At 42.3% G+C, this 26,939-nt stretch overlaps 1 protein-coding gene across 4 annotated transcripts in view; it reads right to left on the bottom strand.

The window, feature by feature from the left end:
* The window catches only part of cdh4 (cadherin 4, type 1, R-cadherin (retinal)), a 97,773-nt gene that overhangs the window by 8,460 nt on the left and 62,374 nt on the right, over window positions 1-26,939 (bottom strand). For 2 of the 4 annotated variants that reach the window (XM_037251340.1, XM_037251339.1), the window contains exons 4-11: window positions 23,778-23,960; window positions 23,566-23,598; window positions 15,646-15,801; window positions 12,663-12,807; window positions 8,180-8,352; window positions 2,717-2,854; window positions 885-1,070; window positions 548-801 (exon numbers count right to left, since the gene is read on the bottom strand). In XM_037251340.1, coding sequence (XP_037107235.1) covers window positions 548-801; window positions 885-1,070; window positions 2,717-2,854; window positions 8,180-8,352; window positions 12,663-12,807; window positions 15,646-15,801; window positions 23,566-23,598; window positions 23,778-23,960 — 1,268 coding nt within the window. The remainder of the gene's footprint in view (window positions 1-547; window positions 802-884; window positions 1,071-2,716; window positions 2,855-8,179; window positions 8,353-12,662; window positions 12,808-15,645; window positions 15,802-23,565; window positions 23,599-23,777; window positions 23,961-26,939) is intronic. The other 2 variants (XM_037251342.1, XM_037251341.1) reach the window with 1 other exon arrangement.

Here is a 26,939-nt window from a genome sequence, read left to right on the forward strand (position 1 = left end):
TGGAGACCCGCTTGAAAATGTCAGCGTGCGGTGTTGAAGGAGAAGCGTGAACTTTGGTGCAAGTGCTCCCCGTGGATCGAGGAGCGGCACCAAACTGAGAACAAACTCACAATGCGCTAAGAAGCAATCAAGTCAGGCTTTAACCTTTAAATGACTTTTCATGAAAACGAGCGAGTATGGGAATTTAAAGTCATGTTTGGCCAACTCACTTTAATGCTGTCGATTCTGATCAGTGAATAAGTGAGCCAAGTGGGCTAAAGAAACCTAAATTAATTTGATTTTAGCTAGCACAACTTTGGCTTGATTTACTGATCCCAAATCAATGCGAGCCCCATTACGATATGATCTTTGGAATTTGAGAGGTTTGAGCCAATCCCAGCTGACTTTCTGGAAAGACTGGAGCTTGGATTAGGGCCTTGAAACCGTGAGGGGGATTTTTATTGCGCCGCCCTTGTGGGCATATTGGTGGAAAACATGGCCCAGTGGTTTCTTTGTATTTCTTGGATTACAATTTCCATGATAATGGAAGGTAACATTCTGCTAGTACCTGACAATCTGATGGACAAAGTGGTCCGGGTCCTGAGCTGAAAACACGGTAAGCGTCGTCCCTGCCGAAACGCCCTCCTCAAAGCGGATCGGTTTGGGGTTAACCGGGAAAACGGGAGGCTCGTTCACATCCTGAACCGAGATGGTGACGCCGGCAGTGGACTGGAGCGATGACTGGATGCCACTGGCCAAGTGGGCTTGATTGGACACCACCACGGTCAGCATGAAAGCCCGGTTCATCTCAAAGTCCACTGGCTAGAGAGGATGCATGAGAGGCGATCAGGAAAACAAAAGATTTCTCAGATGATTATCATCAAAGACATTTCATCAAGAGTCACCTTAATTACAGTCAGCATGCCCTCATTGGTGACAGGGTTTGTGCGGATGGTGAAATGTCCGGAAGGGTCTCCGCTGACAATACGGTACACCGCGTTCCAGTTGGGACTGTGAGGCTGATCCCGGTCCACCACCGTCAGGTTGGCCACCACCACATTCACTTTGTTCTCTGGCACCTCTCCGGAAAACTGCATAGCGACACGAGGAGGACAAATTGACATTACATAGATGCAACAACAACCACATTTTGTATATTTGTCCAATCCATTCATTATCCAATTTGGACATTATTTGTTCTCATTCAGGTTGTGAGTGAGCTGGAGCTTATCTCAGATGACTGGACAGAATTCTACTGCCTCATCTTTATGGGACTCAAGTAGCATCTGAGCTACCTCTTCTTTGCGCTTGAGCCCCAACTTCCTCACATCTCTACCTCTCCTCCTGCCATGCCCTGCAGTACGGCCCGGGCGACAAGCACGGGGACTGAAATAAAAAATGCAGCACTGGCTTGCGAGCGCCTCTGTTTCATGCTCGCCCCAAGCTTTTAGCACAAACAACTAAAAACCTTCCAAGCCAGTTTGGCCATCCTGCCACTCAGCCAAATGGAATAGACGCTCTCAGAGGCACACTTAATGATGCGGACTGGAAGTGAGGGCAAAATGGCCACTCTCTCGACAGAAATGTGAACGAGCGTGGGGCAAACGTTAATTGTTACAAGGGACTCCAGTGCACTTTGCAAATGGAATCGAAAAGTAAATCGGTAAAACCTCATTCAAATGCCATAAAACCTATTGACGACACAATGCTTTCTAGGCTCTTGTGCTGTCCAGATAAAATTAAAAATATGAACAATTATAGAAATTAATAAACCTAAAATAAGAGTTGAGGCCCATGAGGATGGCAATGGGGGTTCGAAAACCTGCCAAAGTATTTAGCAAGAGCAATGCAAAATGAATGATTCAATTAGCATGAAATAAAATACTACTACACTAAAAGCTTTTTCAGCAGTAGGAGTAGATGGCTGCTGTGGCTTCACAGCGGCGTGATGAGGAAGGAACACTGAGGAACCAGCTTGTAACCTTATTCTTATTTCGCCACCTCACACAGCCAAGTCGCTTTGCATTCCTGCTGCTTTTAAACTCACATCAAAGCGGAGAGCAGCAGAGGGAAGCGTGAATCAAAAATCAAACGTTCTCGTCCTCTTTCAGGTATTTCAGCGCTTCAGCTTTCGGTTTTGATTAGGACGACACGCGCGGACACATAGCACCAACGTTGGCATCCAATTAAAACAGATTATTTTTTTGGCCCTATAGCAAGATTCAATTCAATGTGTCCACATCAATGTTAAACTTAAATCAGAGAATTAAGGAAAAGTGCCAGTTGTTGCTACACAACAGTGTCACAACTCTTGTTGATGCGCAACACTACAGTTGACTGCTATCGTGAGGACCGGCGTCGGCGGCCAGCAACACAGATGGAGGTTGTGCGAGCGAGGAGCTCCCCGTTTGCTGACATCTGGGGAGCTCTTATCAGAGCGCGCGACTGGAACTGTCCTGGCATGCGGCGGACGACAGCAAAGCCAAGGGGACGGAGATCACACTGTGTGATGCTGACACTGCTTACATCGCCTGTGGCTTCTGATGCAGAAAGTAACACCATCTCTTGACTTTCAGAATATAAGACACAATATATGGGTTATATATAGTCTTATTTCTGTCTTGTGGTGTTAATGGAGCATGAAGGTATTATGTAACACCAAATCTTACTGGGATAGTTTTCCCCTCAGGAGCAGGAAGTTCAAAATGTTCACTCAGTTTCTTCGTTTTGCACTCACCGTCCTGACTGTTAGTTCTGGGGGATTGTCGTTGATGTCTGTGATGGAGATCAAGGCTGTGGCTGTGTTGGACAAGCCAAAGTTCAAGTTTCCTTCCATGTCAGTGGCTTGGACAATAATAGTGTACTGGGAGACTTTCTGGAAAGAGAAGTGGAGAGAAACAAGGAAACATCAACAAACATGTAAAGCCAGCAAAACGGAACAACAGATATCTTCAATGTCATTTTTCCACTGCACAAATAACAAATTGACTGTATCATAGGTGAAATGATAGTTAAATGTTAAGAAGTCTTGCCCTGAACCCGTGTGTGCCATAATACATTGCAGCACACAAAACAGTCACTCCATGAAAACAGCACCTTCAATGTCTCACTGTGGTAGCTGTCCATGGTGCTGAAAACGGACCAATAAGACCATACAGTATCTTCATGCGCGATCCACAAGTGTTAGTGTATTTGGACCTATATTGCAGTATTCATAGTTATTAAGTGGTCTCTTTCTAAGTCGATGCAGGGTGCAGAGATAGAGGAGCAGAGAATGGACGTCAAGGACAGGTCAGAGTCATCAGAGCCGGTTGCTTTGTTGAACATGTACAGAGTAGCCAGTTGATAATCTCCTGTTGACAGACTATACATTTGCCTTATTCATCCTTGTGCTGGCTATGTGTGTGTTCTAAAAAAAGCTTCTCTATAAGCTGTACTAATGTCAGGAACTGTCTGAAGGGAAGGATAATAAAAGCAGCTCTTTGCAAAGATGGGGGAAGGGGGAGGGGTCGTGCCGCCACGGTCGGGTAGCGAGGCCTTTGCCAGATCATTTTCATTTATTTCGAGTTTATTGGGCGCTTTTGTTCAGTGGCGTTCTGCGGCTCGTTTGATCCCCTTTCTGCATCACATCTTCATGTCATCTTGGTCTCTTGAACTCTCACTCACCACGTCCTTGCACATTCTCTGAAACAACGATTTGGGGGGAAATTAATATTGCATCTTATTGTAGATCCACTTGCATCACAAGACATTTAGTGAAACCCAAAAGAGGTCATTAGGTGAATTTCATAAAGTACGCAAACGCTTATTGCTCCAGACCCACACAGTCGTATTAATGATTGATTCCAACCTGACCTCTATCACAGATGTAATGAAATATCAATAAGAGATCGCCTTCATAAAGCACTTCAGACTAAATGACTCCCTTGGTAGTCTCATAAAGATCCAGTCACATGCGTATCGATACAAAGTGCAGCAGAAACTATTGCTTATTTCTTTGACGACTGCCAGCAGGTGGAGCTCTCATATAATTGCGGATGAGAAAGATGCATTCTCGCACCTGCAGTATTTTTTAATCTCTCATCGGAGGCTATTTGGGTGTTCATGGCCCTTCTAGTGCACACATGCGTATCGACTAATGGTCCGGTGTGATGGAACAGGTGGGAAACACGTGCAGGCACACGCACACAGCCAAGTGCACTTTGTAGTCGAAAAGTGGCCAAACAAGCTAGTAAGAGGCTCTCTAATGAGTCCTGTAGAAACGCTGAGCAGTTCAATTAGAGTCCAGCACTGCTTTTTCCCCAAATCCCAAAGCATTCTGCGTATATCCAAAGTGTGTTTTACGCCACTGAAAGCTGACTTTGAAAACCTCTTACCATTGGTCCACAATTAAGAACTTTGTGTATTTTACATCAGGCAAGTAAGAGGCGTCGGGAAAACGTTGAGTCCATTTGCAGCAAATATCATTTTCCTTAATTATTCTTTTTGTTTACACAATAATTAGTGTATGATAACAGAAAAGCACAATGCATTTAGCTAGATTTAAAAAAAAAAGAGAAACTGGGGGTTGTGCTTTGCCCATTTCCTATTGAAATGCATTATTTTTTGGGTGTGTCATCAAGTGGGCCAGCGCAGCAATGTTGTTGGTCGACGAGATATAAAAAGATGAAATACTGACAAATAGCATCCACTATTATTATAATTATTATTATTACATATCTTTTATTAACACAGGGGTTCCAAGTTTTGCCCACTTGTGTATGTATAGAAGCTGCTACCATATTAGCCAGAATGTGATGAATTAAACAGGAACACGACAAGCACAGAATCCTCCAAGAATAAGACACAGGGAGAAAGTGAAGCTAAACAAAAGTGACAAGGACACCTTGTTGAACATACAATATGTCTGTACAAACCATCAGTGGAAGGTCTTTACCACATCCATTAAAAGCCTCTTGGAATTAATTACATCACATCTTAGTGGGTGGAGACGCAACAATGGGTTTGTTACCTCACTTAGTTAAAAAAAGAGATAGCATTAGTCTTAAATCAGTCTAGGCGCTACAGTGTTAAGTATTTCATTTCATCAAAGTAAATCTTTCGTTCTCTGCCTATTTGTGAAAAGTGTCAAAAGTGGTTGTAATCGAGCAACAAAAGAAAAGTTTCTTAAGAAAAGGTCAATGACACTATATTGAGAACATCTTTTTCACCTCTCTTGATTCAGTGTTGGCTCCAAAATAGCCTCATCCACCTCCATGCATCATTACTTCTCATTCAGCAACCTGCTCACAATTCTCCAGGGGATTGGCTGGTGCAGACGAGCATCCAGTTAACATAACTCCGACTCTCAGAGACCATACAGCTCCCACCCGGCCCATTTTAAGCATGCATTCTTCTCCAGGTGGAATGCAAAGACACTAATAGAGCCAGATTGTGGGAACTCATCGCCTGCAGCCAGCACAGGCCGCGTAGTCCTGCATCGGCTTGGCAACAGCGGTGCGGACAGTTTGGCAAAGAGCCACATCACATCGTGCCATACCAGACTGTTGGAGGCTCCGGGCTTGGGGGGATTGAGACATTCTGGGCTAATGAAAGACAGCGGTTGTCTTTGCCAGGCCAGCCGCTGCTTACAAAGAATGTTATCTTGCCAGCTGTGGAACCAAGATGCGGCTGGCTTGAGCATACTACTGAGGATCTTAGCGACGTCAAACAGAAATTTATCACATTGTATAGTTGAGTTGGTAGTTTCCAACGAGAGAAGCTCAATGTAAACTCTAATATGTACGTAAACGCTAAAATGTATAACATGTACCGTATTTTCCGGACTATAAGTTGCAACCTTTTTATAATTTGGCCAGGGGTGCGACTTATACACAGGAGCGACTTATGTGTGAAATTATTAACACATCAGATCATTTCACATGTTATTTTCACATTAAACCGCAAGAGGGCGCTCCAGGCCTGTGGAATAATTGGAAATGCAACTGATGAGTCTGACGTAAGCCACGTAGAAGCGGAAGCGCCGCATCTTCTACTTCGAGGGTTAGCGGAGTTGTTTATAAGTGACACAGAGGATGAAGATTTCGTGGGATTTAATCATTTGGAGTGACACGGATGGTTCGACAAACTTGTTAGCATGTTATTTATGCTATAGTTATTTGAATAACTTTAATATGTTATGTTAGGCACTTTCTTAGTTCCTTGTTTATTTGTTTATGTAACGTTAGCATCCCGTACCGTTCAGCCTGTTGTTGCCTATTCTAGTTTTATTTTAAATTGCCTTTCATAACATGTCTGTTCTTGGTGTTGGATTTTATCAAATAAATTTCCCCCAAAAATGCGACTTATACTCTGGTGCGACTTATTAAGTCTTTCTCTTCTTTATTATGCATTTTATGGCTGGTGCGACTTATACTCCGGAGCAACTTATAGTCAGGAAAATACGGTATGTGTATCTATCTTTATCAATCTATTGATAGATAGATAGATAGATAGATAGATAGATAGATAGATAGATAGATAGATAGATAGATAGATAGATAGATAGATAGATAGATAGATAGATAGATAGATAAACTCTTGATTTGAATACGCTGGCATGATTAACACAAAGCAAGATGACTAAGGCTGTCAAATGAAGCATATGAAAACACGTGGGTTGAGAGGAGCGAGCCCGAGGGAGGTTATTGCCAGAGAATGCCTATAACAATAATTGGCGTTCAGTAATGTCGGGGGAAGCGCTAACTAGGCGAAAGCCCATGTAACCCCAAACTGCTTCACCTGTTAATTAGCACATGAATATTCTAATTAAACACCACTGCGGTGGATGAGGATTAGCTCAACTGTAAGAGGAAGCGATAGGGAAAGCTGTCAAGGTGTTTATACGACTTTGATTGCTGACACAAACGGTATGTGATAGCAATGGTGTCTTTTCACTACATCAGCGAGGCACCTGGCAGCCATCTTATTATGTTCACTGCTCCGTGTCACTGAAACGTGAAAATGCGTTCGCAAAGGTGTCCGTGTAACTAAGTGTGTTTGATTTAATGAGCTGAACAGCAGGCCGGTGCACTCGCAGTCACAGCTTTGGTTTGAGAAGCCTAATCACAGGAAAGGTAGGACCTGGTTTGGCAGGATGTGTTCAGATCAATCGCTTTTCTTTGCCTCCCATCAGCAGCTATCATGTCTGCATGGACCAAAATAAGAGCAGGAACACAAAGATTGCCCATGTTTACTCAACTCTGATAGTGAGCATGCCAACCACAGGCAAGGAATGGAAAAATGAAATATTATGTTCAGGTTTTGTTCTTTAAGTGTAACTTTTCAAAACATGCTTACTGTTAAACGCAGCTTTCATTTCAAAAGTGTTGGCTCACTGGGTTTAGTGCTGAGAGGGACCAGTGAGACGTCTCAGAATATAAACATTATGAGATACAATCAATAGTGCTTTTATGCCCGCTGTAAAAATCAACCAAGTAAGTTACAAGATGAAATTACACTCATTACGACGGCATACAAATTTAAATGTGTCCCTGGATTTACGATTCGCATTTCCTTTCTTGCAGCAAGAAAAACGCTGCTCCGTGGAGCCTAAACCACCCGCAAGGCATGGACATAGATGAACCCTGAGTGATCTCACTCGTTAGAAGAGTCGGGTGGAAGTGGGACAAGTTGTGCTGTTAGGTTTAAGGATAACCATAGCGGTAAAAAAAATAAACAAAAATAAAAAATACAAGGACAGTGAAATTCCAAAAACCTCATCAGTAGCAATAACTGTTCTGTTTATCTTTATAGTTTCTTTGTCATTAGGTTGGTTATTTGTTGACAACCATTTGGCAGTAAGTTAGCATTTCATTTCTTGAAAGTTTTCTTTTCTGAAGACCAAACTAAAAATTATAGTCTGGCAACTTTTGGCTGAGACATGGATTAATATTTTAAAGCACTGGTTCTCAACTGGTGGGCTAGGGCCCAAAATTGGGCCGTGGATTCATTACAGGTTGGTCGTAGACGAAAAATGACGGGCTGCTTTGTTTCTGACACTACTGATACATGAGACTGTTTTGAGTTATTTTGGGGGCTGGAACTGATTAAGTTCATTTCAATTAATTTCAACGAGGGAAATTAGTTTGTAATATTCAAGTAAATGAAGTTACATGCTCGGTCACAGTATCCCGGTTCTTTTCAAATGTGTCCCACAAACCTCTCTGTCCAGACCAGCTGCAACTGTGACAATGTCTCCAGTCTCGCTGTTGATGGTGAACATGTTGGGGATGGGGCTGTGGGGCGTCTGCGAGAGAATGCGGTAGCGGACCATACCGTTGGCCGTGGTGGCGTCATCCGAGTCGCTGGCTGTCACTTGCATAACAGACGAGCCTGCCCACAGAAAAGGTGATGACGTCTTAAACACTTTGAATAAATGACAAAAGTCAAGCTCAGAATATAAACATTGGTTGAAGTACAAAGAATGAGAAAGTTTGCTGCTGAAAATGACGTGCATGTTAGGTTTTGCTATTCTCCTTATTTTTTGCGGGTAAACAGTTTAGGACTTTGCTTTCAAATGAATCCCAATATGAGGCAAAGTACTGCTGCTTTTATTATAGTTGGGATCGTCAGAATGAGTCAAGGCCGAGTGCGTTTGTGTTCAGCGGGTCCACATGTTACTACAAAAGGTTGTTTTGTTTCTGCAGCCTTCCTGAGGGCAATTATTGATGAATACATGTTTGTCAGATGGGCCTTCCGGTTCGACCGCGCAATTAGAAACACTTTGTGCTAGAACAAGGAGAAATCTCTGGCTGAGTTTCTGGGAAAATGTTGCCATTTGAAGGTTGTTGCTATTGACGGGATAAAAAAAAAAAAAAAGAGGCTTGTGTAATGTAAAAATGCTAGAGTGAGCCGACAGTGAAAAAAGGCTGCATTTTCTTTAACTGACATTTTTTCCCGATAAAATCACGGCTGATCAGTGTCCGTGCTGGACCTCAGAGGGACTCACAGTAAATGGTCGTTCCTTCGGAGAGTAAATATGAATATGTTTTCAATCCATATTTTTCCATAATGTATTTGACAAGACTGTCAAAGTCAAAGAAAAGTCAGCAGGTACATCCCCGTGACAGCGTAATTGTAGCCAAGAATTCCATTTCAAACCTCATTAAGCTAGAAAGCAGAGTTTGGCATATCCAGAAAGGAAAAGTTGACAGTTGAAAGAATGTCAAAAGTGAAAAAAAGGTCCAATTTCTGGAAAGTATGATCAGCCTCTTCACATTTTGGCTCTACTACCTTTCATTATAATAAGAAGATTCATGATCGCCTCATCTCATATACAAAGACGCCCGCCATGCCCAAAAGGGTTCATCTCAGAGCCTGTTTAATTCCTCTTTAATTTGAATACTAATACCGAATCCTAATTGCTTTTTCACCAAAATCACTGGAGGTGAACACAATTTTTCTGCTGGCAAATGCAAATATTATTGGTCATTTTGCTCGTGTGTTATTCGTGACCTATATGAGGCTCTTCCACGCTTTCTGCCAGAATCAACTTCTGCCTCTCATATTTGAAGAAATTAGAGAAAGAAGGCTGGATATCAACAAACGGTATGAAATCGCCAAATCGAAAGTGAAGAGGGGAATTAACAAAGTGGAAATCCACAAAGTGAGCAGCCATGAGAGTCTTATCGGAGCAGGAGAAATTGGGGTGGAAGTGCAGGTTGAGGAGGGAAGCAAGTCAGGAGAAAAGGCTGAAATAGTGAATCTTGTGGAAAACAATGAGGCGACGCAGGGTGCTGATAGCCTCTAATGGAGCCCGCTGCTCCCAGAGGAACAAAAAGGAAAGTAACTTTGGAAACTCGCCATTACCGCATGAGGTCACTGGCAGCCATTGCTAGCTCCATGCAAAGATCGCATTCCATGCAAGAGGGGATTTTCGAAATACGGCAGAGTGGTTCTGTCTGATGGTCTCGGACAGTTTGGCAAGATGAACTGACATAATTGCATACTTTCAGTCACACAAATCGTTTGGGGGAGAAAAAGGCATCCTGTTGTAGGCTTTGTATCCATTCTTTGAATTGTTTTCCATTCTAATCAGTTCTTGATTTCTAATATGCAACAACTGATTACAAAACAGCAGTTCTGAGTTTATCAGAGAAGATTACAGTGTGTGTCTAATATTTTGCGACCAGAAAAGTCATCTAAATGCCAAAATCTAAATATGAATTTCAGTCATAATAAAGAAAAAGAAATCATACACTCTAAGCCATAGGTGTCAAACTCAAGGCCCGGGGGCCAGATACGGCCTGCCACATCATTTTATGTGGCCCGCAAAGACCAATTTTGCATCGGCTTTGCGTCATTACAAAAATTGTAAATTGTCTTCACTTTTCAAATATAGAAATATTGCTAGCAATTTTTATTACCATTCATCTTCTGAAACAATTTGAACAGTTTTGACTCGTCTCTGATTTCAAAACTAGTCATTCATAAGTTTGCTGTGTAGCCTATACTGTAAATAATATAAGGCATTGACAGTCATAATAGCCCTCCGAGGGAAACTATGACTTCAATGCAGCCCGCGATAAAAATTAGTTTGATACTCCTGCTCTAAGCTTTGTGGTTATATAAGATATCACTTTTATACTGACTATGGCAGAATAAACACCTTTTTGATAACATTTTGCGTGACACTTACACTTTCACCCGAATCACAGTTATCAAAATAGTTTCTTCCACATCCTCCTCACTTTTTCAGTCAGCGAAATCATTATCAGCTGCAGAGCAAGTGTCGTCGTAGCGCGACTAGCACCTCGCCTGCTAATACAGCTGACTACTAAATGTGAGATTGTTGCGAGCGATGGATTTAATCAACCCTGTGTACACTGTGGATGAGATGAAAAATAGGAAGAGGGCGATGATCACTGTTAATTCTGTAGCTGCTGTACATGTAATGAAATCAAATACATGACTTAAGATTTCACACGTTAGTAGGTCAGAATTAATTACTTGGAAAATCTGAACTCTCGTGAGAGTGAATAGGTCTATAAATGGCGGCGTCCATTTTTCATGATTAATACTTTGTAAATTGAAAGTCCCCGTACAGTGAAAATAAAACCTATTTTACATTTGTCACAGCGCAACGAACAGTGTTGTCATCAGGCCTGTCGAATTTGAATAAATAATTTAAAAAATAAGTCGCCAGGTATAACAAGGCTCCAAAATCAGTGCCTGTCACCAAAACACGTCCCTGTACAAAAAGTAATAATTGTACATAAATTGTTCTCAGTCTTTGCATGTTTTTAGCTTTTCCATATAAATGTTAGCTTTTTCTTTTATATATTTACCGTATTTATTTTGTATGTACGAATTGTCAATAGAAAGAGTGGCTTCAAGTGAGCCGGAAACGAACCACACAGATGGCCATCAAAATCATTTCAGGACCGTTAAAAAATGTATTCTGGAGCCATGCGCGCACGTTTGGTGCTGTGGCGAGGTGACAAACAAAGCTGGCTCAAATTGATGTTTGCTGTTGCTTTGCTTCCCTCACGGTGTAACATCTGGTGACGGTAATGCTTCCCGGTAGATCTCTTTGGTGGCTTTCATGCTACATTACTTTGGGAGATATGCTGTAGTGCTTCACTGAACCTTTGATAAGTGTGTCTGCAGACGATGCTGCTTGCTATATGGGTGTGTGTGCGTGCATGTTCTCCTTTACTTGCCAATGGTTGGATAAATCTGAAAAAAAAAGATGTGTAAAAGTAAATATTTATGCTTTAATGCCTTGTTCTTTTCTATTTCTTTTTGCACAACTTCAGTTGAACAGCAACTAGCTCATTTCATATCTGAATCGTAAAAAACAGGTTATTGTTCTGTTAAAATTTATTTCATGGTTAAGGGTTGTTTCCAAAGCGCAATTTGACCTGAAGTGAACCTTAACTGGATCCATTATTCGTGTAGCACAATATTTTTATTCTTGTGATCTTCAACTTTGTTTCCTAATTAAAACAAATCTATTCAGGAAGCAATAACATGACTTGTTTTACATCAAACACAGACAGGAGCAACTACGTCGTAGACGAAACCCCCCCCGTTAATTTGGTTGACAAAACGCATTCTCATCAAACCTGCATTCAAGCGCAACACAATTGCCCTTTTACATTCTCATATTGAACTAAGCAGTGAGCATGACAATGATGAAATATACAAAAAAAAAGACAGAGAAATGTCTGGTTGCTCTCTCTAATTAGGTTTTCTGTATATAGATCCACGCTCCACTGAGACGAACCCCCCCCTCCTCTCCCCACACGGACACACATCACGCCTTCCTATATTGTTTACAAATCCCCTTGAGATAAAACTTTGCAACAGAACAATAACTGAACGCTGTGAAAACAAACACGGGTCCTCAGGGTCTGATTGTTAGAACAAGAGTTCGTCCAGTCGAGACAAGAAATCTACTTAAACATTCCGCTCTCGTATTTAGCTTGCAACTGACCACGGCTCTGTTCCTTAATACTCTGGCAAGAGCAACTTCTTTCTATGGTCCACAGCGTTTGCTAATAAAACATACAATGTTATAGACATGTCTCATGAAGCGAACAAACTCCAAAAACAAGTGCTTCCCACAGTAGGAAAACCTGTTCCAGTTATACTGACTTCGCTTTGACTGTCATGCATATTGGCCTCGGCTTTGGTCTTACCTGGTTTGGATCCTTCAGCTACTGAGCCGTTGTACACTTGATTCTTAAACTCGGGCCTGTTGTCATTCATGTCAATCACGTAGATGTATAAATCGATTGGATTCTCCACCTGGTTGCCGTTCATGTCCACCGCGTGGGCCCGCAGCTGTGAACGCAAATAACCACGTCATTGTTACGATTCAACTCGAGGAATGAACAGCGAGGATAGATCTTGACAGCGAGGCTCTCGGTCCAACTTTGACTTGTTCAATAACAGCTTCATTTAATTGGCTATGGTTTTATGAGATGGATTTATTTGTGGAAGCAAATGTAAGATGATGGCAGCGTTGGTGAATGTGGCCGTTTTGCTTGAACAGATCTGACAACCGTAATGGCCACTCACTTGAGTTGTCTTAATCTATAAGGCTGCTTTCACACCCTCATTTCTCTCCCATAACAACACTTGGCAGGGATTGAATGTAACCATCTTGGCTGTGTGACCCACATATATTGTATATTCACTAGAAACTTAAATTCTTCATCCACAGAAGATTATTTAAAGCGGCATCAAACATGGCTGCCAATCGGAATGTACTAAAGCACAGTCCCACCTATCAGCAGAGCGCTGATGCAGGTGGAGCTACATCTCGGGAGAGCCACGGCCATTTACGAGAGCCTTCCTGAGCCACTTAATGACCCTCAAAGTGCAATTTTCCCATTGGCTGAGCCACAGCGACGACGACAACAAATAGAGTAGCTCAATTTGCTTTCGCTGCAGTGAATATGGCACGCTGAAAGATGCGCAACTTCATTAAGTACGATTGCTGGTGTGCAAGCATGTGTGATAACAAAGCCGCATTTTTGTTTGCATTTGTTTATGACTCTGTTTACTTAGGCCGTGTTGCGCGTGGATTTATATGTGTTATTCAGCATGCATGCCTCCGTGTCCTTGGTGTGTGTGTGTTCCTTGGAATATGCCCTGGAGATGGATGGGGCAGTGTGTTTGTTTCTCCTGTCTGGTCGAAAAAAATGTAAATGTGATCTGTGGGCTTGGAGGAATGTATGGGCTTTGCAAAAGTACGCGTGAAATGACATTGGTATTCTGTTGGACCAGTTTTGGTGGAGCCTGTACACCTGAGCTTGTGTTTGCTCATTTGTCCTTTTAAAGCGTCAAACTCAAGGCCCGGGGGCCCGATACGGCCCGCCACATCATTTTATGTGGCCCGCGAAGACAGATCAACTTCATGTGTCAGAGGTAAAATTACAAATTCACTTCACTCTTAAATAATAGAGATATTGGTAGCAATTCTTTTTATTACCATTCATCTTTTTAAAATATTTGAACAGTTTTTACTAGTCTCTGATTTCAGAATTAGTTCGTCATTAATTGTGCAGTTATAGTAGTAGTCATAATACCCCTCCAAAAAAAACTGACTACGATGCGGCCCACGACATAAATGAGTTTGACAACAGTGTTTTAAAGTAATAGAGAACCAAATTTCAATCACGTTTACACACACCTTTGACTTTCATAGTCCACAAAGTCAGCAAACTATACTTGAAAAGTTTCTATGTAGAACTTATCTTTTGTCTTGGGTGACTGAGGCTCACTAAAATTCGTGTGCTCGTACAACACAACTAAGCGCAAAATCCTAAATGTCATTTGCCCGATTGCTTTGCTGAGTCACAGGAGCTTTGGCTGACAAAGCTAAACGCAAACTCCGATCCACTCTCTCCACTTCCCCCCTAGTGCAAGTCTGTCAAAAACAGAGGGGGCATCTTTCTGTTCACGCCAGCGGCCAACTAACAAGCTAAGTTTGGCCCGTAAGAGCTCGGTGGTGCTTGGAAATTCCTGTCAAGTTGGAATAAAATGAGAGATGGGTTAAATTTCTCCTGGGCCGATCGCTTGCAACATTCTCTAACCCTAAATCATCCATCACGTGGCAAGCAGCAACGGGTCCGCACAAGTCTAATTAGGGGCCCCATTCAAGGAGAAGAGTCCTCCAACTAATACACTCGCTCCCTCATACGGTGTGACTCTTTCCGAGGGACTAATAATCTGGCAGGGTTATCGATCCCAATTCACTGGCTGAAACCGCGTGCGGGCAACAAACACGCATACGTGTTCGTTCACACGTCCTAAGCGCATAAGTTAAGAAGGCAGTCATCTAAAACGGAAAGGAAAACATCCTCAAAAGTACAAGACAATTCAATCAAGAAGACATTCCTCTGAAGGTTTGAGTTTGTTCATACGCCGTGTGTGTGTGTGTGTTGGCAGAGGCGCTGAAGTGATCAACTCCCCTTTATTCCATCTCTCCTCGGAGACAGGCGCATGCGTTTGCATTCGTTCTATCAGCAGCGCGGCCATCCATCACGCTGACAGGCAGCACAGCCAGCACAGGTCTGATTCTCTTGTGGCACCTTGAGTGGAGGTGTCACACTCTTTGGCGATATCAACTCAAAGCTGCAATGTGTGTATATTAACCAACGGCCTGATATTAAAGGAGCTCTCATGTGCTCTGCATATTTAATTCACAGTAAAGCAGTTTACACCAGCTTCCGGAGGGGACGCTCGACTCTTTACCATCTCGTTGGGTGCATGTGATGACGAAGCGTGCTTGCCGCATTTTGTCATAACGTTGAACGGGAGGAGTACAATATGTGAGTGGAGGAACCTCCACCTGCTTATGCCATAAACCAGCACTTCTCAATTATTTTCTGTTCTGCCCTTCCAGGAAGAAGAAAATATTTCACCCTTCACCCCAACTCTCCTCAGTGGCTATAAATAGCCTATAAAATGTAATAAGTAAACCTCTGCATAACATTGGATTGGTTAACATATTCCCTGGGGTACAATGCATTGCCTGCCCCACTATTTGAGGTGGTGGTTTTTAAATAGAAGAGAAAACATGCGGCCGTGTTTGCATTGGAGCTAACTAGACCAGCTTGGGCGGAAAAGTCAATCTGGCATCGAAGATAGAAAATGATTTGTTTCTTGTCTTACATGGAAGGAGGCTCTCTCCTCTCGGTCCAGGGGTTGGGTGACAAACATGTTGCCGCTGATGGGGTCGATGTTGTAAATGCCGCTGGGGGGCTGATCGGCACCCGCCCCAGTGATGCTATAGCGGATGCCGACATCTTTGTCCTGGTCCGAGCGAATCTGAGGAAAGAGTCAGAGAGGAAACATCAAATCAATCATTTTGTTTTAAATATGACATGCCAAGTATGGGCTGATGTCTTGTCAACTCGATGATATGAACAAAAGCAGAGATGGTCATGTGACATTTTCTTTGCAAACTTGAGGAGTAAATGTGACTTCCTTTTAGCTACCAAGGTGCAGAACGGGAAGCTTGCCGCCGCCGGGATGATGAAACCTGATAATTGCCAAGAACAAACGTCTTTGTGTGATATCCCATTGTGCACCTGGGGTGTTATTAACACATAATGCAGAGGAACATGTTTTCTTCTCAACACCTTTCAGCATTTCGCTTTTGCTCCAACAATAAAAATATCAATACTTTTGGTCAGCGCCAAGCTGACAAATAAGGATGGATTTGTAGGACTTCTTTTTGTGGCATTGATTTTCATTACCTTCCCAAAAGTCACCGTCATTAGAGTGACAGATCGGATCGCTCGGTTACAGTTACTGATGGAACAGTCGCACCTCCGCATCCTTTTTACGACGCTGAACGAAGTGCATTGATCAGTCAACGCGGTAAAAATAAAAGGGCTTGTGTTGATGAAAATTTGAATCTATGACTCTTACATAGTTTTGACATTTATTTATTTATTGGTGAGAATGTGATCAATTGCAAGTGTCTAGAACTTTTGAATTCAGTTAAGCTAACAGACAGCGAAACGTGGAATTGTTCGTTACCGGTTCATGCCCCTAAGACACGTGTAAAAGATGAAATTGCAGTTTGAGCATGATACGACCTTTAACCCACTACCCTGAATCATTCCACTTTTCACCCTGTTGAAGACAACGTTGCATGATGCTACGTTTGGGGTTTCTTCTCCCTTGCTCAAGGGGCAACAAAAGCATGCTAGCATCTCTCACAATCATGCTTTCCATCAGCACGCTCATAATATATTTTCTCAAACGGATTTTTTTTTTGGCGATTGTTTAAATGGGTCTGAACCATTACTTTGGTTACAATTCAGAGGCAATAATCACCGTCTCAAATGGAGAAAAGTGAAAGCTTGAATCATCTTTCTCTTCCTCTCCTATGCAATTTCCCCGCTCTGCGAGTCTGCAGCTCATGCATGAAAATGAAATAACTTCATCCGTTCAGCTTTGACGGCGGCTTCTGCATAAAACATCTCTCTGTTTGAACATGATACCCTCTCTCTTAATTTCCACACTTGTCTTCCCGCAGCCACGGAGCATGCACACCTTTGCTGTAAACCTTTTTCACAGGTTACAGTTTTCCTTCCGTCGGCACGGCAACGGATGTCTATCAGTCATGTCGCCGAGCAGACGCAGCAATCTCCGGATGGTTCTGTTCTACTGATTCCATTTGCATTTCCCACTGCCCATTGTTTATCTGCCAAAGTCAGATTCATTAATGAAAACAATTTTATTCACTTTGAATTCCAAGTGAACAACTAGAAAAACATGTTAATGCCAACGACTAGTCCAAGAGGCAGCTTAGTGTGAAATGTTTGGCAGCTACAAGTCACAATGTGTTCACAAAGTGTGGAACAAGCTCAGTTCAATAATTCAACCCCCCCCCACCCGCCCACTACCCCATCCTCTCAATTCCTTGTCATCGTATGTTGCCGTAATCGTAAAGCGGTCCCCATGTAGTTAACATGTTGCTGCAATATTCCTAACGTGACCTCTGCTGCCAAGCCCGTTTAACATTCCACACTGCCGCCACCTGAGATCGCATGTCACATTCGCTGGTGTATCTTAATAAGCAGACGATATGCGAATAAATGGCATAAATGAAGAAGCCTGACTTCTCCGAGTCCTGGGAATCCCATGAGTGACAACTCCGCAATTGAACCATTTGAAAGGAATACTAATGACAAAAGCTCAGATTCGTTTCTTCCATCCTCCCCGAGCGCTGTCTTTCTTTCACTCTATCGCCATCGTCTATCTGGAGTTCTCTTTCTTATTGGAGTAGTTCCCAGCGGAGTGACTGGCTACTAATCAGGCTAAAAATAGCAGAGAAAGGCAGATGTAAGGGACTTAACTTGATGTCTGTCTCCCTCAGATCAGACCAGACATCAGATAAGTGACCTATTTGTAGCTCTTTGAGAGTGATTTCCTTGATTACTGACAACTACTGGGATCCTCTGGGACAAAGCTATCAGCGTGAGAAGAAAAATGGCAAAGGGTGGAGGGAGGGAGAGAGGCACTGGAACTGAGAACTGGGTGGAGTTAGAGAAGATTAGATGAAAAATTATTGTTGTGTGAAGCTCCTGGGGGTGACACGGGACATGCAAAAAGGGATATTCATTGAGCGGAGTGACTCGCTGCCTAATTAGTGTAACACGAATGTTCCGTCTGTCCAAATCTACTTTGATTGATCCGACCCTGTGCGATGACCCCAGCAGAAAAACACAACTAAATTTCAGCAAACTAACTTTGCTTTTCATATGTTTAACACACATCTGGCTGTTGTTTCGTTGATAGTATAAAGCTTCCAGGGGCTACAAATATTCCCACCATAAGGTTATTGAAGGACAATGTCAGACAGGGACCTCGATGTAGTACAGACAGTATGGTGGTCTACTAACCGTAATGGGCTAATGGAACATAATAATGTGAAACTGTGGGTTTATACACTTTGGTGGCCATTTTATGTCTTATGTCCACTTAATGGCTCAGGCATGTGTTGCAGTCCTTCATTTCAAAGCTTTTTGCAGGCAGTCATTCAGTTTCCCATCATGGTGCGTGAAACACCCCCCTGCAGGTTTCAAAAGCAAAGGCCACAATGGAGAGAGAACGCAAAACACAGCTCCAGCGACCGAAGCAATACTTGACAGCAGCAACCTTTGTGACGATTCAGTTGTTTGTTTTGCATTTAAATTGGGCATAGTCTCTAATAACTGCTGAACCATTTAGGTTGAAATTGCAAGACTGACTCCGTACTCAGTATTTGGATCCAACTAGTCCAGCGAGTGTAAAAGAAAAGAGTTGCACATTAAAGATTCTGATTTAGATCTGGAAAAACAAACAAAAATAGTAAATAAAAATAAATAAACAAATAAATAAAAATAATAAACAAACAAACAAACAAACAAGCAAGAATAAATCTGTTCACTTTAGGATCACCGTGAACTGCTGTGTTAAGTGGCATTATCAAAAGCAAGTGCTCGTCTGAAAAAGCACATCGTTGACAATTCCTGTTTGATCGCGTCTCATGGCTCCCTGCTGTTACATCTGTGTATTCCACGATGAGCGCAATGCGGACGGCGACACTAAACGCCCTCCCTCCGAAATGTATGCTTTGCATTGCTTCATTGCCCGCTGCTGCTGTGCTGCTCATCCGAGATGATGCGCTCCACTTTTGATCGGTAAGATGCATTCCAGTCTGATAGGCCGACCGCTCACACAGAACAATATTCCATAAGCGAAAACGGTCAAGCGGTTGATGAAATAAAATGGTAGGTCGACAAAAGATAGAGACGGCCTTAAGACTTAATTTGCTGCCAAATACGGTGACGACCGTACATATATTCCACTGACTATAAAGAGTCTCGGGGGAGGTGTTTAGCTGCGTTATTAAAGGAGAATGCTGCGGCTTGCTTTATAAATAGTCACACAGGAGGTTTGTAAGAGAAAAGTGGCAAAGGGCTCTGCTTTAATACCTCTCAAATGATTCGTTGACAGCCAACATTGCGCAGTGTTTCCAGATACTCAAAGAGCACGACGGTAGGGGTCGGGAACAAAAGAGAAAACGATTAAAGCTCCAAGCGGCTTTGAGATATAATGTGTTTTTGACTCGTTTGTTGAGATATGTTTTGCTGTTCCATGTTTGGGTTGCCACTTTACTATATCATTGGTTGAAATCACTACTTGCTCTGATTAGTCACTCAGTGTAGTTTCAAAAATTATTTTTCAGTCCAGATGTTGAACAAACACAATTTAAGATCGGGATGATATCCAAGGCAAAATGAAATTGTCAGAAAGTGAAATCCAGATATTGTTTTGGTAAAATATTTCAGTCAACTAATAGCTAACAGTCTCTTAAATTTGAACTTAAAGCCATTTGCTCTTTTCACACTCCTTCAATGAGAATTTAATCGGCTCCATTGTCTGATTTTTGACGAGTTACCCAGCGGACAGAACAGCTTCCCGATTTTTACATTTTGTAGCTTTAAAAAATAGATGAGATGCTTTCTCAAGCATGCCCTTGTGCTCATGCATGCGCGTCACTGCCTCCACCTCAGACCGTTAACCAGACGGCGGAATGAAATGTAGGACCGGGCTTAAAAAAAAAAAAAAGCAATTACAGGGAGAACAAATATTAATGGGAGTTAAGAAGTGACGAACAAACCCAATTATGGCATTAGCCAGGCAATTTAGAGGAGCTCCGCAGGAAGACGGAATCCTGTTGAAATGTACCAGTGGTCTCTCTGCATTAACAATGGCATTAATTCCCCTGAATCACAGCGTGGGTAACGAATGAAGAATATATATCTATTGAGTTCCTTTGTAAAGAGCGGCAGAGACATTTCATGTCTAATGAGATGGAAATGAAGGATGCAGAGGCCCACAGTCTTATCTTACTTACAAAACTGGCTGTAAAGTCTCAGGTTGTATTGTACTATTCAAGCCATGGAAACACAAAACGGGAACAAAAGTAAACAACTAGGTTTTCGGGTCTTTCGTTCTCCCGCGTGCTTCCATTAGGAGGCAGCAGGCCTCGAGAGCTCGGCCAATCAGCAGCAACCTGAAGCCCAGTTGAAAGCACTTCTGGCATGCCCAAGGTGCGCTGGGTCCAACCTATCAGTTGAAGGCCCGGCTTGAAAGGAGGGCCATGTGTGGATCGGGGAGTGACTGGAGCTGCCAATGAGAGTCCAGAGGGGAGCCGCAGAGGTTCAGAGAGAGCCGCCAGTGGGGTCAGAGTGGTTGACAGTTATTTAGTGAGAGGCTGAGCTTCGCGCTTGGCCACAGCAGCACACGGCCTTTGTACTACTGGGCCGGCCGGCTCTAATGGGACTGTCACCTTCTAATTGTTCAAGAGGGAATAGTGTGAATGACACACACAATCCCTTGCGGAGACATCCACCAAAGAGCATACAAATGGTCTATTTTGACATCTTTGTTCTTGCTTCAATTCAGAAAACACATTGCGTATTTCAATTCTACAGACCTAAAAGCTTATTGATCATAGCTAGCGCATGTTTTTGAAATTCATTATTGAATGACTGGATTGTTTTATGAAAATTGGAGACATAATGCAAACATGCACTCCTATCTCTTGAGGGGGAACAGGATGTGGGCCACAAATAGGCAACCAGCGTGCCAGATACGGCCCGTGGACCGCCTATTGAGTACCACAGGGCTAGACAAAATTGATCTGGTCAATTAACAGTTGACCCAGAATAGCAGATTCTTATTGAAATATCTGCAGAGGTCCTTTTACTAACAAATGCCATATTGTGTTTGTCGATGCTAATTGATCATTTGGGAGTATTCGGGCAATTCTGTCACTACAAACAAAACAAATTAAAGGAGCCAATAGAGCTGAGCTTCCTCAGACTCAGCACTTGTGTATATTTGAGTTTCACATCCTACCATGTCTTAAAAGACCTTTATTTTGAAAGGCGTTAGTCGATGATTCTACGGAGAATTGCTCATTATTGCATACAAAAGCAATGAAAATGTGTTTATTTGCGGTTTAATATGATGTGCTGTTTCTTTCCACAAAACTTGTTAGCAATTGTTTATGTAAGAACTGAGTCTGTATTTCAAGACAAAGAGAAGCCTCGCAGGTCCTCTCAACTGACAGCTTCATTTAGACCGACAAGAACAAAAAAACTGTTTTCGCTCAAGTCCCCATTACCATAGCAACCATTACTTTGCACCTTTTCCAAACACAGCAATTCTGTGAATCTAGTGCCTCCCATTATACATTTATCTGAGCGTATATTCAAGGAACAAATGCCCCTATTTCTTGCACTATTTTACACCTAAGTAACAGGTGAATTATTTAAATTCATTGTGGAGAAAATGGATGAGGCAGCGTGTCCTCATCATGAAAAAGAGGAGCAAAATCAGAGCAACTATTCCTGGAAACCTTGTTAGTCTGGATGAGTCAGCATGAATGGCACAGATTCTAGGACGACCGAGTCGGGAGGAAATGGAAATTGGGCCTCGTCCTGATTCCAACCTTGAAAGAAAATGTCAACAAACTCTCATCCTGAACATGAAAACTGAAGTGACACTGAATGTCAGTCACAAATGGAGAGCGACACTGCACTTTTGACTCGGGGATGGATGCCATGATTTATATGTTTCAATGTATGACAAAAAAAACTAAAACAATTTGAGGCTAAATTGTTGAAGCAAGAGACAATTTAAGAAATTTTACAAAAATGATTCATAACACCTCAAATGGCCTGACATGTACACGTTAGTTAATAAATCCATTAAAAATGGGCAAAATGGATGTTTTAATGAAGAAATTGTTTCCCTAACACAAGCAATGTGGCAAATAACAAATAAAAATGTTTAAGGATGCTCTTAGCAATATCAGAGACAGAGCCCATGAAATGCCCGCTGTGCTTTCCTGTGGATGTTGAGTTGCAGAGAGAGTTGAAGATTGAGCTTACACAGAGATTTAATTTGTTACTGGGAGCTACAGCACTGGGGATTCAATTCAAAGTGTAATGTTTCTCCCATGTTGCCTCTCCCCATTAAAATCATCCATCTCGCTGTCTCGCCATAGATCATCTATACCAATTATCCTGTGCACGATTCTAGGAGTTTGAGTCTCTCCCAGATGACATCAAGAGAAGAGTAGCTACACCCTGGTTAGATCACAGTCAATCATAGGGACAATTACATGCACTCAGCTTTGCTATTAAAAATATTGTGGAACCCTCCTGACCCCTCAAAAAAGATCTTTCGGCTAAAAAAAACTCTCAGCTGACAGAAAAATCAAATTCTATCGAGCTAAATTTTTATTCCATATTCGTCCAGTTGCTCCTCCAGTCAGGAGTAAAACTAGAATCCCAAAAAGGAAGCAAGTGGGGATTAATTCAACATTAACATTTTGGTCCTCAAGATGAAAAAGGGAATTAAGGAGTTCCCTTTTCCCTGTGAGGGCAGCACATTCTGGTTCCACTCCATCTTGTTGTGTGTGTTTTGTTTGAGTGAGTGTTGTTGAGCTTTAGTGGAAAATCTGCCCTCGTGCCAACACACTTGGGAAAGGCGATTTCTGTAATGCGCCGATGTAAGCCTTGCTGCACAAATGGGCGTAAGGGACTTTGTGTGGATATATACGTGTGTGTATGTGTTCGAAATGCCGGCAGAAAAGCCGCATGTCTGTGTGGGTGACAGATAAGAGGCGGCCAGTAAGGCGAGTTTACAGCGGCAGCAGTATGCCTTCCGTGGAAACCTTTCTTATTTGAACATTGTCAACGGCTGGCGACAATCACAACCAGGTTACAAACAAAAGTCATCTCTCATCAAAATTGCGCCTCTCCAAAATATAAACAATCACATTCACACTGCTGGACTGGTTTGATAAAATGCTGTGTGCAAAATAACAGTCAATAAGGTCAAAAAAAACCTTGAAAAAAAGAATCGAGTAAATTTTGGGCTTCCTGGGTGTTCTGATAACTAAAAGAATTTCTGTCAATGCTCTGAAATGTAAAAACAACTCCCTTGACTTAAGGTGCAGTGGGATCAAGCTTTTGAGGAGAACATTGATCTATTCCTCGGAGACTAAGCATGTCTTACCTTTTTGTACGTCGTCTGTTCTTGTCTCATTATCTGGAAACGGGAATAGCATTCAATATTTTCTGGCAAAAAAAATCTGAGCGCAACGATTTCATCGTCTTGACATCGCACGGAATTACATTCGGTCTGGTGTAATATTGGTTTAGATTTGTGTCCTGGAAGTTATTTCTAATTGAATTTGAACCTCGGCTGTAAGATGCTATAACACTCACCCTGACAAGCATATGAGGAAAGGGTCCTCGGGAATTCTCAGGTACGTTAATGGGCGGGATGACCCAATCTCTCTTCTGTCGCCTGAGTCCATTCCCGTAGGAGCTTCTCTGATGTTTTCGGGTAAATTTGATGACTTTGGGTTGGGAATCCAAGGCTCTTGATAGCATTTCTTCAATACTAACCTGGAGAGAAAAAAACAAACATAAGCCGTAAGACAGGAGACATTTTTTTTTATTTAAATGGGTGTGATTTTGTTTTTCAAGAAAATCTCGGGAATGATTTTCAATTGTTTACTCAGACGAGAAAAAATGTAAAATAGTAAGTATCAAGCAACCGACAGTACTTATTTACAAGGGGAACAAGGCATTTTTCAAAACGAGTCTGCCATATTTTTATGAGGCTCCTGGCAATGGCCTCAAAGCAGGCTCTTTGTGCTTTTTCTGTATTCCTTTGCACCTAAAGATTTCTCAGACAGACAACATTATCCGCCCATGTCTTTGTCACTGCGAAACCCAGTAAACAATATGACATTTTCCTGTCAGAGTATCATCAGATAAAATGGATATTGAACTCTGGTGTCTGTCAGCATTTTCTCCATCCTCTGATTGATTCAGATCTACTCGAATGGGATTCATTATGTGAAGCTTGGAGGACGACTGTCAGATGTGATTGAAAGTTCATTTACAAGGCGGACTTTAGGAAAAAAAACGAACAATGCTGCGAACTGGCTGGCTTGTTTCAACCCAGTAAAAAATTTAGCGGCAATGTCGCCATAGCTAGCTAACGCTGACCATACCAAAACTGCTAGCAAAAGAGCATCGAGTGTGTGTCTGATAATATGCATCTCTGGTAAAATGAGTAAAACCTATTGAGCAGAGACACTTCCCATCCCCGCCCCTCTCTATTTTGCAAAAGATTGTGTTCTCATCTGTTGAAATGAGGTTTAGAAAGATGGGAACATGTTTTTTTTAATTGTCATCTTTGGTGTTTCTCCTTGTAAAAGGGTTGCATTGCTGTAATCCACCTAATCCTATTGAAGGTCTTTCAGAACACACGCGCATGCACACCTAATCTGGCAGAGAGGTTGTAACCTGACGCACAGGAGAAATCCTTCAGATAATCCCAAAAGGACGCAGCCAACACAGCACACGTCGCACACACACATGCTAACACTTCCAGTCAATGTTCATGTTTTGCTCAGGTGCTCTATTTGGCGTCTCCTATCCACAGAAAAATGATCCGGATTGACTTTGTCACCCTCTGTTTTGAACCAACTAGGGACTATTCTTCCAACACAAACATACTCAAAACCCATTGGTCGACATTAAACGAGAATGGAACGTACAGAAAATAATCCACAATTTTATAAATGTTCCATTCATTTTGCTGATTCTCATCTCAAAAAGAATAAAGGTAAACATAATCACAAATTGATGGTCATCCTCCCTCAGAATGTTCTGGCAAGTCATGGCTCCATAAATCACAGCAAGTCATCCAGGTCCTGTAATAGCAAAGCAGCACCAAATCTGGAAGTAATCCAGCTCGGATGTGGTCAGTGAAAATGAACTGAAAAATGTGATTAGCTCCAGTTCATTAATGACTTTCCCACTGCATGTGGATGCGAGGCAGGTCTCAGACTGTTCATTCCCCCAGTGAGATTTCATCAAGTGCGATGGACCTCCGGGCTTGCTCGGACAAAATGCTTGCATGTTGTTTCAGAACGGACAGCGACTGAGTCTCCAGTCAAGTGCATGCATGCATAATTACGTCGGCAAGTGTTTATGTCCACTCGTACACAACATATTGCTATGCATACACATTTGAGTGTGTGCGTGCTTGTGCGCACACGCCACAGAGCCAGTTAGTGTGACCCTTGTGTACGAAGGGGGTTTGAAAAAGCCAGAGGCGAACGGGGCCAGCTGGCAGCTCTCTGCTCCCGGGTATGTGCGCATTGTGCGGGACATTCTACAGGCCTGAAGCCCCCCCAAGCTGTGGAGCTGACATCTGGAAGTTTTCACTCTGACAAACAAGGAGGACAATGAGCTCATTGCCCACTCTGCGAACATGCAAGATTTCACCTAGTTCTTTTCATATTCATGCATTTTAGTCTTTAGCATTGTAGGTCCCCTTGGTGAAGATGAAGAGATCACAGTATTCAGTGAGAACATCTTCAAATGATGTGCGTATAAAAGTAACTAGTGAATAAAAGGAATGTTAAATTCTGTAGTTGTATTTTAAAAATGACACAGAATTGAGCTTTCTGGCCTCAATGTCATACATTAAAATACATGGATGAGAAGCGCAACTATTTAGCATTGCAGACTGTGACCTATGAACCAAAGGTTCCAATGCATCTCCCACCTGCCAGCTCCATTTGTAATCTAACTTGAACAGGTGAGGCTATCTTGAACCGAGTGTGGTAAAAATGCAAATCAAATAAGCACTAAAACCTGTTCCGGGAACCAGTGGATTTCATATGCACTGGTGCATAACTAATAGGCCCTAAGCTAGTGGAGAAAGCGAGCCACCGTGCCATGAAATCAGTGCGGGTTGGAGAGCACTCAATGAGAGGCCATACCTGTGTGCCGTGTGATAGCGTTGGTGTATAAACACAGCAGAAAGGCTCAAAGGCCAAAAAATGCTGCATTAACCACGAGAAAATGAACATTGCAGGTGAGCTATCTTCTTTGAATAAAACAGGTGAGCAAGTGTTATTAAAAGAAAATGAATGCGCTCTCAAGATAGCAACACAAGAAGGTTCTGACGGGAGATAAATCTAGCATGTAATTGGCATCATGTCTCGCTGCACTTAACAAAATGAACTCGCTAGCCTGTCAGCTTTTAGCCGTTCTTTGAGCTGCTATCCTGTGATGTTTCCATGTAGTAGCAAAAATAGCAATGTCTAAAAAACAATTCAGATTTTTAGAGCAAATAAAAACTGAGGAAATTCTGTAGTTTATTTTACCTGCAAGCACAATGTGGTTTCCAATAACAACATAAAAAGTTTGTTAGCCTTGGAAAACAAACACTACATCCACATCCAACATCTTTGCTAGTCAAAACTCACTCATCAATTAATGCAGGGGTGTCAAATTCATTTTTTTCGCGGGCCGCATTGTAGTCATAGCTTCTTTCGGAGGGCCATTACGACTGTCAACCCA

Source organism: Syngnathus acus, chromosome 5, assembly GCF_901709675.1.
Source record: "Syngnathus acus chromosome 5, fSynAcu1.2, whole genome shotgun sequence".
NCBI classification, from domain to species: Eukaryota; Metazoa; Chordata; class Actinopteri; order Syngnathiformes; family Syngnathidae; genus Syngnathus; species Syngnathus acus.